Below are 12,899 nucleotides of genomic sequence, written 5' to 3'. Positions count from 1 at the left end.
AGTTGAGCCCTAAAACGTAATTGAAGCCATAGGAACTTTTGAAATCATGTGATTACTCATTTAAAATTGTGGAAAAACTAAGTCAAGACTGTGTATTACATAGTACAAATGCTAAAAAATATATTTGAGGCATTAAAAAAAAAAAGTTTTCCCTGAAAAAATATGTATATATTCCATATCTTGTTATGGTCATAGGTACCTATACTAGTATATACAAAATATTTGACTTGTCCAAAATCAAAAAAGAACCAATGTCCCAACCTTTCTTTAACCTGCTGAACACAGCCGTAAACTTGCCGCGACCCTCAGACTTATCGTTTTCATAACCCTAACCCTAAGTTGAGCCCTAAAACGTAATTGAAGCCATAGGAACTTTTGAAATCATGTGATTACTCATTTAAAATTGTGGAAAAACTAAGTCAAGACTGTGTATTACATAGTACAAATGCTAAAAAATATATTTGAGGCATTAAAAAAAAAATGTTTTCCCTGAAAAAATATGTATATATTCCATATCTTGATATGGTCATAGGTACCTATACTAGTATATACTAAATTTTTGACTTGTCCAAAATCAAAAAAGAACCAATGTCCCAACCTTTCTTTAACCTGCTGAACACAGCCGTGAACTTGCCGCGACCCTCAGACTTATCGTTTTCATAACCCTAACCCTAAGTTGAGCCCTAAAACGTAATTGAAGCCATAGGAACTTTTGAAATCATGTGATTACTCATTTAAAATTGTGGAAAAACTAAGTCAAGACTGTGTATTACATAGTACAAATGCTAAAAAATATATTTGAGGCATTAAAAAAAAAAAGGTTTTTCCTGAAAAAATATGTATATATGCCATATCTTGATATGGTCATAGGTACCTATACTAGTATATACAAAATTTTTGACTTGTCCAAAATCAAAAAAGAACCAATGTCCCAACCTTTCTTTAACCTGCTGAACACAGCCGTGAACTTGCCGCGACCCTCAGACTTATCGTTTTCATAACCCTAACCCTAAGTTGAGCCCTAAAACGTAATTGAAGCCATAGGAACTTTTGAAATCATGTGATTACTCATTTAAAATTGTGGAAAAACTAAGTCAAGACTGTGTATTACATAGTACAAATGCTAAAAAATATATTTGAGGCATTAAAAAAAAAATGTTTTCCCTGAAAAAATATGTATATATTCCATATCTTGATATGGTCATAGGTACCTATACTAGTATATACTAAATTTTTGACTTGTCCAAAATCAAAAAAGAACCAATGTCCCAACCTTTCTTTAACCTGCTGAACACAGCCGTGAACTTGCCGCGACCCTCAGACTTATCGTTTTCATAACCCTAACCCTAAGTTGAGCCCTAAAACGTAATTGAAGCCATAGGAACTTTTGAAATCATGTGATTACTCATTTAAAATTGTGGAAAAACTAAGTCAAGACTGTGTATTACATAGTACAAATGCTAAAAAATATATTTGAGGCCTTAAAAAAAAAATGTTTTCACTGAAAAAATATGTATATATGCCATATCTTGATATGGTCATAGGTACCTATACTAGTATATACAAAATTTTTGACTTGTCCAAAATCAAAAAAGAACCAATGTCCCAACCTTTCTTTAACCTGCTGAACACAGCCGTGAACTTGCCGCGACCCTCAGACTTATCGTTTTCATAACCCTAACCCTAAGTTGAGCCCTAAAACGTAATTGAAGCCATAGGAACTTTTGAAATCATGTGATTACTCATTTAAAATTGTGGAAAAACTAAGTCAAGACTGTGTATTACATAGTACAAATGCTAAAAAATATATTTGAGGCATTAAAAAAAAATGTTTTCCCTGAAAAAATATGTATATATTCCATATCTTGATATGGTCATAGGTACCTATACTAGTATATACTAAATTTTTGACTTGTCCAAAATCAAAAAAGAACCAATGTCCCAACCTTTCTTTAACCTGCTGAACACAGACGTGAACTTGCCGCGACCCTCAGACTTATCGTTTTCATAACCCTAACCCTAAGTTGAGCCCTAAAACGTAATTGAAGCCATAGGAACTTTTGAAATCATGTGATTACTCATTTAAAATTGTGGAAAAACTAAGTCAAGACTGTGTATTACATAGTACAAATGCTAAAAAATATATTTGAGGCCTTAAAAAAAAAATGTTTTCACTGAAAAAATATGTATATATGCCATATCTTGATATGGTCATAGGTACCTATACTAGTATATACAAAATTTTTGACTTGTCCAAAATCAAAAAAGAACCAATGTCCCAACCTTTCTTTAACCTGCTGAACACAGCCGTGAACTTGCCGCTACCCTCAGACTTATCGTTTTCATAACCCTAACCCTAAGTTGAGCCCTAAAACGTAATTGAAGCCATAGGAACTTTTGAAATCATGTGATTACTCATTTAAAATTGTGGAAAAACTAAGTCAAGACTGTGTATTACATAGTACAAATGCTAAAAAATATATTTGAGGCATTAAAAAAAAAATGTTTTCACTGAAAAAATATGTATATATGCCATATCTTGATATGGTCATAGGTACCTATACTAGTATATACAAAATTTTTGACTTGTCCAAAATCAAAAAAGAACCAATGTCCCAACCTTTCTTTAACCTGCTGAACACAGCCGTGAACTTGCCGCGACCCTCAGACTTATCGTTTTCATAACCCTAACCCTAAGTTGAGCCCTAAAACGTAATTGAAGCCATAGGAACTTTTGAAATCATGTGATTACTCATTTAAAATTGTGGAAAAACTAAGTCAAGACTGTGTATTACATAGTACAAATGCTAAAAAATATATTTGAGGCATTAAAAAAAAATGTTTTCCCTGAAAAAATATGTATATATTCCATATCTTGATATGGTCATAGGTACCTATACTAGTATATACAAAATTTTTGACTTGTCCAAAATCAAAAAAGAACCAATGTCCCAACCTTTCTTTAACCTGCTGAACACAGCCGTGAACTTGCCGCGACCCTCAGACTTATCGTTTTCATAACCCTAACCCTAAGTTGAGCCCTAAAACGTAATTGAAGCCATAGGAACTTTTGAAATCATGTGATTACTCATTTAAAATTGTGGAAAAACTAAGTCAAGACTGTGTATTACATAGTACAAATGCTAAAAAATATATTTGAGGCATTAAAAAAAAAATGTTTTCCCTGAAAAAATATGTATATATTCCATATCTTGATATGGTCATAGGTACCTATACTAGTATATACAAAATTTTTGACTTGTCCAAAATCAAAAAAGAACCAATGTCCCAACCTTTCTTTAACCTGCTGAACACAGCCGTGAACTTGCCGCTACCCTCAGACTTATCGTTTTCATAACCCTAACCCTAAGTTGAGCCCTAAAACGTAATTGAAGCCATAGGAACTTTTGAAATCATGTGATTACTCATTTAAAATTGTGGAAAAACTAAGTCAAGACTGTGTATTACATAGTACAAATGCTAAAAAATATATTTGAGGCATTAAAAAAAAAATGTTTTCCCTGAAAAAATATGTATATATTCCATATCTTGATATGGTCATAGGTACCTATACTAGTATATACAAAATTTTTGACTTGTCCAAAATCAAAAAAGAACCAATGTCCCAACCTTTCTTTAACCTGCTGAACACAGCCGTGAACTTGCCGCGACCCTCAGACTTATCGTTTTCATAACCCTAACCCTAAGTTGAGCCCTAAAACGTAATTGAAGCCATAGGAACTTTTGAAATCATGTGATTACTCATTTAAAATTGTGGAAAAACTAAGTCAAGACTGTGTATTACATAGTACAAATTCTAAAAAATATATTTGAGGCATTAAAAAAAAAATGTTTTCCCTGAAAAAATATGTATATATGCCATATCTTGATATGGTCATAGGTACCTATACTAGTATATACAAAATTTTTGACTTGTCCAAAATCAAAAAAGAACCAATGTCCCAACCTTTCTTTAACCTGCTGAACACAGCCGTGAACTTGCCGCGACCCTCAGACTTATCGTTTTCATAACCCTAACCCTAAGTTGAGCCCTAAAACGTAATTGAAGCCATAGGAACTTTTGAAATCATGTGATTACTCATTTAAAATTGTGGAAAAACTAAGTCAAGACTGTGAATTCCATAGTACAAATGCAAAAAAATATATTTGAGGCATTAAAAAAAAAATGTTTTCCCTGAAAAAATATGTATATATTCCATATCTTGATATGGTCATAGGTACCTATACTAGTATATACAAAATTTTTGACTTGTCCAAAATCAAAAAAGAACCAATGTCCCAACCTTTTTTTAACCTGCTGAACACAGCCGTGACCTTGCCGCGACCCTCAGACTTATCGTTTTCATAACCCTAACCCTAAGTTGAGCCCTAAAACGTAATTGAAGCCATAGGAACTTTTGAAATCATGTGATTACTCATTTAAAATTGTGGAAAAACTAAGTCAAGACTGTGAATTCTATAGTACAAATGCTAAAAAATATATTTGAGGCCTTAAAAAAAAAATGTTTTCCCTAAAAAAAAATATATATATTCCATATCGTGTTATGGTCATAGGTACCTATACTAGTATATACAAAATTTTTGACTTGTCCAAAATCAAAAAAGAACCAATGTCCCAACCTTTCTTTAACCTGCTGAACACAGCCGTAAACTTGCCGCGACCCTCAGACTTATCGTTTTCATAACCCTAACCCTAAGTTGAGCCCTAAAACGTAATTGAAGCCATAGGAACTTTTGAAATCATCTGATTACTCATTTAAAATTGTGGAAAAACTAAGTCAAGACTGTGAATTCCATAGTACAAATGCAAAAAAATATATTTGAGGCCTTAAAAAAAAAAGTTTTCCCTGAAAAAATATGTATATATTCCATATCTTGATATGGTCATAGGTACCTATACTAGTATATACAAAATTTTTGACTTGTCCAAAATCAAAAAAGAACCAATGTCCCAACCTTTCTTTAACCTGCTGAACACAGCCATGAACTTGCAGCGACCCTCAGACTTATCGTTTTCATAACCCTAACCCTAAGTTGAGCCCTAAAACGTAATTGAAGCCATAGGAACTTTTGAAATCATGTGATTACTCATTTAAAATTGTGGAAAAACTAAGTCAAGACTGTGAATTCCATAGTACAAATGCTAAAAAATATATTTGAGGCCTTAAAAAAAAAAAGTTTTCCCTGAAAAAATAGGTATATATTCCATATCTTTTTATGTTCATAGGTACCTATACTAGTATATACAAATTTTTTGACTTGTCCAAAATCAAAAAATAACCAATGCCCCAACCTTTCTTTAACCTGCTGAACACAGCCGTAAACTTGCCGCGACCCTCAGACTTATCGTTTTCATAACCCTAACCCTAAGTTGAGCCCTAAAACGTAATTGAAGCCATAGGAACTTTTGAAAACATGTGATTACTCTTTTAAAATTGTGGAAAAACTAAGTCAAGACTTTGAATTCCATAGTACAAATGCTAAAAAATATATCTGAGGCCTTAATGGACTGCTTTGTCAGACACCTAATATAGAAGAGATGAAGGAAAACATTATGGCAATAAAAAAAAAACTTGAAGCATTAAAGAAATTCATTAATTACCAATTCATTAACTAAATAATTATCTGTGTATTTGCTAAGGACAAGTTCAATTAAAAACTGATAAAACATCAAATCATTACCCAATGCATCATACACGTGTTTATAGCCTCAGCTAATCTTTAATACCAGACCCTTATTGGACATTGATAGTTTATCTAAAAACAGGAATATTGCCATATTACTTAAGGAAATAATGCTTTACTAAACTATGAACAAAATTACCAGTTTTAGAGTTATATGAGCAAAAATATAGTTTTTGTAGAGTTTTTTTGGGGAAGTTTTGAGAAAACCAGTGAATGAATTTTACTCAAACATCACCTTCTTTTTCATGTTTGAGGGATTCCCAGACCTTTACCCCATTCGACCCCCAAATCGCAGAAAAACCGTGCAAAATGCCCTTAAGCTTCGAGCCAAATCTGACTGTTGCCACGCTTATGTATTATTAATTGGCAGAACAACAGCAAAATCTGTCTTTAACGGTACACAAAGGGGGGGGGGGGGGGGGGCGGGGACGGAGGCGTATCTGTCCCAAAGGACCCTGTATGGTTCTGTACATTATACTCAGTATTCATTAATCATCTGAACTGTGTTCTGCCTTTTCTCCTCCTCCTCCAGGTGTAGTTCTAAACATCATTCTCTCCTTATGCAAGCTCCTGAGTGCAGCCGACCGATGTCCCCTGACAAACTAATGAATGCTCATCACCAGGACCCTTACTTCGTATTATTAAGGACCTGACAGGGGTGGAATCCATCAAGTGTCTTCCGGAAAAAATAACACACCAACACACGCACACACACACACACACAAACACACACACGCAAATGCATGCACACACACCTTTCAGATTCCAGACGCATGCTGGACTGCTCTGGCTAAGAATTAATGCACACTACTTCATTAAACCCAGATTCATGTTATCATTCAAAAATGATAAAATTCTTCACTCCGAAGTACTCACAAACACAGGACTGTTACTCATTCACCAAGAAGTGTCTGACTGGTCTTCCTGATGCTCTTTTATCAAAGCTCCAGTATTGTGCATCTGCATACATTTACTGTAGGGGCGTCGGCTTATGAATATATAACTATTATACATAATTCATTCAGAACACAAAAAAACTGTGTGAGGAAAGGACTTAGTTGAGAAGTTGCGCTGCCATTTATCCTGCAAAAAAAATGTCTGGGAGAAAAACGTGTGCTAAAGCAGGGCACTATTTAACAATGCTCTCAGTCTCTACATGATGTAGTCATGACGTCAAACACGAGTGGAAGCGTGTTTGCAATGGTTATATTTTCACCGTATTTTCAAGTGTTCTTCTGAGTATAATCGAGATCCAATTCAGTCACATTTTCCGAAGATAGAACTATTTTCCGAAGATAGAACTCACAGGGAGAAAGTTGATGGTGGATTGTTTTACTAGATTACAGTGTCAACAGGGAGTAGCGAATTGTTTGGGATATAACTCTATTCTGTGAGAGAGGTGCTTGTTAAAAACCTTTTACAGACTCTCAAAGAGCAGGCAATTAGTTGTGCAGGGTACCATGGCTTTTAATTAGACTTTTCCTTTAAAAAAAAAAGTACACATGAGTAATGCTGTTCTGAGATAACCTTCCAGACAAACAACCTGCTTTAAAAATACAAGTGCTGTAAGCCCATGTTATTGTCATATTGTCTGTTTAATTAGCTAAATCCATTTATACTTTGAATTCACATTTAGAGTGGCTATGGTTAAGGTCATACGATCTAATAATAAAAAATAAAAAATAATCAGAAGTTCATTTTAGGATGGAACGTGAATGCTATTTGATCCCTTCATTATTATAAAATAAAGGAAACAGTTTTCAACAGAAGGCTCATTATATTACAAATAATTACAAGTTGTTAGATGTTCCTTTGGTTACAGGCTGTAAATTATTTCAATTTACTATGTGCCACCCAAGCACACACTGTAGCTCTCATGTCAACTTTCAGGGGAACAACAAACAAGAAATTTGAATTGGGAGTTTTTTGGGGGAACACTAACAGTACCAAGTAATTCACCATAATAATATTTGGGGGATGGGGGGTGACAATTTAATGTTTTCCTAAATTTGGTCCCGCTGTCCCCTACAAGGAATGTCCATGTAGTCACAGTAACATATTACCAGTACATATAGCAGCTATCAAGCTACTAAAGGCATATGTACAGTATTCAACCTAGGTGACATCATACGCTCGAGCTAAGTGAACTGACGATTTAGCTACCTTACAAGTAATGTGGCAGTTAAACACCAACTTGCTTGTGTGATAGTGGAGCTGTCATGGGTGACACAAAGAACCGGGCAGATCTCTGTTGTTAACACTTCTGGCTTTTTCAGAGAATGACAAAACAGAGATACTGTAAGATAGCTGGGATATCAACTTCCTGGTAGAAAACAGAGAGGAGTTCCACCAATCGGCACAGGCTCTGACCAGGCTAATGTGACATCGTATGCCGGTTTCAAGCTCCACCGCTAATTGCCATTAGCATTGTTTTCCACCATTAAGCTGATGGCCTAGGGATTTCTTATCCCAGTTTTGCAATCCCTTGTGGTATTACGCTTTCAGACCTGTCTGGCTGGTTTTCTGTATGATGAACAATGAAGGACAGCTGTGTCAGGTACTCAGGTGGGTCTCTCCCGCGCTGTTAGAGGCTAAGGCTAGCAGGAGCACCTCATTAGACACCTGTGAGGCCTCGCCCGGTACTCCCAAAGGAAGCCGCGCACTGTACACTGCGCTATGGGAAAGCAGTCGACTAAACCGCGCGCTACTCCATTAGCGGGGAGCCAAAAAAAAAAAAAAACCCCACTCCATATCCGAGTGCGTTTCTGGGTAATGCATTCATGGCTGCCTTCTCTCCATGGTGAGCGACGGCCCCACCCATGTCCAGACCGTACCGTCAAGCGACTCCCAAAGACTTCATAAAACTAATGATGCATCCATCATGATCCCAGCAGCCCTCTATCACTGCCCCTGGGCAATAATTTAGCATTATAGCTAATTTGTTTTGCTATCTGTCAAGCTAAAAAAAAAAACAAAAAAAAAAAAAAACAGATTCTATGACGAACTGGGGACACGGCAGCAGTAGCATTAGCGGCCCGGCGAGCTAAACGTGTCGCGTCGGAGATAGATGTCCTTGCGGCTTCAGTGGTTTCTCGTGGTGAAAGGCTCCTCTCACCGGGAGCAGAAGCTCGGCCCTGCGGCTGAGACGTCGCCGGGTCTCATCTAGCTCGCCCAGTCGGCTATGACCGCGGAATTCCACCGCGGCGGGATTTAATTAGATCCATCCCGCCAGGGCTGCCGTGGCGTTCGCTTGACGAGGACCGCTCTCGGGTCCAAGCAGCGATCCCGATGAGATGTGCCAAAGGCTATTAGGGGTTATCTGTCCTCCGATCGGCTCGGGCCTTCCCCCCTAATGTGACTTGCGAGGCTGATGGGGGGGGGCAGAGTCAGCAGCTCGTTTGGCTCTGGTGCTTCTCAAAGCGCAGACTGGACAGCGCTAATTCAACAGAACGGGCGATTTCAAATTAGGGAAAACATTTTCTGGAATGACCGAAGAAGGCACAGGAGCACTGGAGATTTTTTTTTTTTGGGGGCTGTGGGGGGTTGGTGGTTCAGTCAGGGATAACTCAAATTGGAAGGACATTGACATTGATTGTGAGAAGCCTGATATGATCGCATGGCGCTATCTGTGATATTGAACGGTTTCTGGGGGAACAAAGAGGCAGTTAATGGTGTTTATCAGTGTCTATTCAGAACAAAATCATGTGTTCTTCAAATGAGAAAAATCATTCTGGTCTTGAAAATCCCTGAGTTTTCTTCTTCGTATTCAGCTTTTTTTTTTTTTTTAAGCTTCCATTTACACAGGCCAAATGAGGGCAGAATTAAGCACATTAATACGTGACTGCTAGTACTCAGATGCAAGGAGTTGACTAGAACAGTCCAGGTCTCATTTGAAAAAGAGAGGACAAAAAAATAAAAAGATTTCTTGAGCATTAAAACCCTGTTCAAACCTAAGAGGCACAATATGGTGCGCAGTATATGCAGTATATATATATGTATATATACAGGTAATATGTAGTCACACTGATATTCAAGATTTTGTAAGGCATTTTATGGCTAGCACTGTTGTTGCAGGCATGTCACCATCCCGGCACATTAAAGCTGAGTGACCCTATTTTCAAGACAAAACTGAATTTCCAATGTATTGCGCATCGCCTTCAGATACTTACTGGAGCTATTGTTATTGGGGTTTGTCTGCGTCTCGTTTTTTGTGAAGTTTGCCATGAATCCCGAAGTGGATATGTTTCTGGAGTTCGTAGAGTTAATGTTTGGTTCTTTGCCGCACAGCAGTAAGTTTATGCTGCCAATCATATCTGATCTGAAATCCAGCGAATTGGCTGCATTAAGCAGCATCGAATTCTGCAGCTTGGAAATCTGTAGAAAGAACCAGAAAAAGGAAATTTTAGTGTCACTTTAGTTGCTTGTAAAGATTATTTTTAGTAGCCATTAGGGGACCAAATTAAAATTACTTTTAGTTTTTTTAACATATCAAATAATAGCATATAACATAAAATATTACTAAATATTTGTCATAGAGTTAGTTATGTTACATTGCTTATTGCTTATTTATTTACTTTATTTTGTGTCAAAGCAATTATGCCTTTCGTTCCAAATTACATTCAATATAATTTATGATCACTGTTCTCAGAAACAGGCTCTGTGAATCAATCTATGCCATTCCATTGGCGAGAAATGTATCAATTACCACATAATTCACTTGCTAAAAACAAATCTAACAAACATACATAACATATGTTTGAATATTTCCCATTTTTTTACTATTAAATAGTTTATTCATTCTGACATTTATATATATTTTTTATAGTGGTTACAGTTATGTTGGTTGTATGGACATATATACTGAAACATATTGCGGCTCCTTCTTCATATATTTTTAACTGTTGCATTTCAAATATCGGAGAAGAGTCACACAAACCTCCTGAAGCACTGGCAACACATCTGCAGTTGTTTTTCTAACCAATCCAAAGGTTTCAGCTGGATTCAAATTCGTAGCTTGGGCAAACTGGATGAAAGAAAAGTTTGTTAATTTGGTCTACATTCTTATACTGCACCCAGCGTAGCATAGAGTCCAAAAAGTATTGTGCAAAATATCAAATTCTCAGGAATAGCAGAGACAGCCTAATTTTTTCATTTACCCAGAAACATTGCGAATTTATCATTTGGGGTTCAACTTCGTTAGCAGCTGAGTTATGAAGTGGAGATACAGCATTTATGAATGATGCCGAACCAATGATATGCAATAACAGAGCTTTCACACGTGTGTCGCGTTGCAATGGAAAACAAATAAATTGTCTCTTCCCAAAATGTACTAGACCCTGAAGCACACGACATAGAATGGAATGTGTTAACTTTTGTTTGTTGGCTTTAATACTGGGGGCGACGTAGCTCAGGAGGTAAGAGCGGTTGTCTGGCAGTCGGGGGGTTGCCGGTTTGATCGCCCGCCCTGGGCGTGTCGAAGTGTCTCTGAGCAAGACACCTAACCCCTAAATTGCTCCTTTCACCGTTGGTGTGTGAATGGGTGAATGAGAGGCATCAATTGTAAAGCGCTTTGGATAAAAGCGCTATATAAATGCAGTCCATAAAACTATTTAATTTACTTTCCTCAACTACACCTCAACCTTGCCCACATAATCACGCTCAAGCTTCACGGGTGTACTGAAGACTCTGCCGACAATGATACGGCCAACAGCACAGCACACATTATTTTAAAATAATGCAGGAGTTCCTCCTGCGTAAAAAGGAAACGACCCTTTATAAACCCTGAGAGGCAACTTTGGCAAAAAGCAGACTCCTTTTAAGTCTTGAGAGCATTAATATTAGTCTAGCCTTACACAAGGCACTGACACATACAGAGCATGAAAGGATGCCATGAATAAACAAAAAAAAGGTCCTGTCACCTAGTCTGAAGGGAGGAAGGAAGAAGATACTTTGAAAAGTTCACCTCTTCACTTCTCTATGCCATTATTCTTCTTTTCTTTCATAATAATGTGAGTAAGAAATGAAGCCGTGTGCTTTTATCCCCTTTTCCCATTTCTGTGGCAGACAATTTATGTAAATTTGCCAGTAATGAAAAAATGCTCGAAATATCCACTTTGTAGTTATAACACAAATGAATATGATATGATATCATAAGTAACTCACACACGCACGCACGCACGCACGCAACACATACACACACGCACACGCACACACACACATACACAGTTTTAAGCAGCAGTACTAGACTGTATCAGTACAATGGCAGTGTTATAACAGCTCTGTAGGGTAAGTCATTTGTATAGACGTGTTGTTATGTTAACTACTCACAGTTGAGGCTAGCTTTTGTGAATCCACGTTTTGTCGGAAAACGTTCCCGGTTTCTGTAATCTCTTTCGGTGTGAGGGAGCAGCTGATTTTCTCAAAGGTCTCTTGGTCAGCTGTTGAGTTAAACTCCAGCACTGTCCCATTGCAAAGGATGTCCTTCAGGTTATCATCCATTGAAAGACCCATTACCTTCACACACAAAAAAAAAACAGTTCAAATGAAAAGTGTTAGAGATGACAGAGGACACTGTTCCTTACAGTGTTGTGATTGGGAGTAAGTGTTTTAAATGTTGGATTACAAATGAGTGTTATTTTCTCAACAAGTAATACCGGAAACCCTATCAATCAATCATAAATTTACCCATGGGGATGCAAACACAACTCACATGTGTTTAATATTAATTAATTATGTTATTTATCATTATTGTTATTGTTATTATTATCATTATTTGGGTAATGCAATAACTTTCTACATGGAAGATGTAATGAATGTAATGAATGCCTAAAATTGAATTATCTTCATTTTTTGAGTAATACGAGACTATTTTTTGAAGGATATGGGCCAAATTTAAAGGGACAAATGTTACATAACACATGGACAGTCTGAACAGAGTCACACAGTGACTGTAATGTAAAACCCCCCCTTTTTTTTTTACATAGCTGGCAAACAGGATTTGCGATTTTGGAAATTGATATCATACAGATATCAAACAGATGTCATACTGCATTATGCACTGCTGTTATGTCCATTTTTTTCACATGATGGTGAAACTACGTTTTTTTAATGAGATCCTGACCCAAGGTGTGTATATCATCAAAAAGCACTTATGGGCTTTTCACACACATACAATGATGAAAATATATGCAAGA

The 12,899-nt window shown here is 36.8% G+C and overlaps 1 protein-coding gene across 5 annotated transcripts in view; it reads right to left on the bottom strand.

The window, feature by feature from the left end:
• LOC118231754 (phospholipid-transporting ATPase ABCA1-like) overlaps positions 1–12,899 on the bottom strand; it is a 143,289-nt gene that overhangs the window by 116,386 nt on the left and 14,004 nt on the right. For all 5 annotated transcript variants that reach the window (XM_035425930.1, XM_035425934.1, XM_035425933.1 and 2 more), the window contains exons 7-9: positions 12,034–12,219; positions 10,643–10,729; positions 9,876–10,080 (exon numbers count right to left, since the gene is read on the bottom strand). In XM_035425930.1, the coding sequence (XP_035281821.1) occupies positions 9,876–10,080; positions 10,643–10,729; positions 12,034–12,219 (478 nt within the window). The remainder of the gene's footprint in view (positions 1–9,875; positions 10,081–10,642; positions 10,730–12,033; positions 12,220–12,899) is intronic.

Source organism: Anguilla anguilla, chromosome 7, assembly GCF_013347855.1.
Source record: "Anguilla anguilla isolate fAngAng1 chromosome 7, fAngAng1.pri, whole genome shotgun sequence".
In the NCBI taxonomy this organism is placed as follows: Eukaryota; Metazoa; Chordata; class Actinopteri; order Anguilliformes; family Anguillidae; genus Anguilla; species Anguilla anguilla.
Note: the sequence above shows the minus strand (reverse complement) of the source record. Positions and strands in the feature narration are given on the sequence as shown.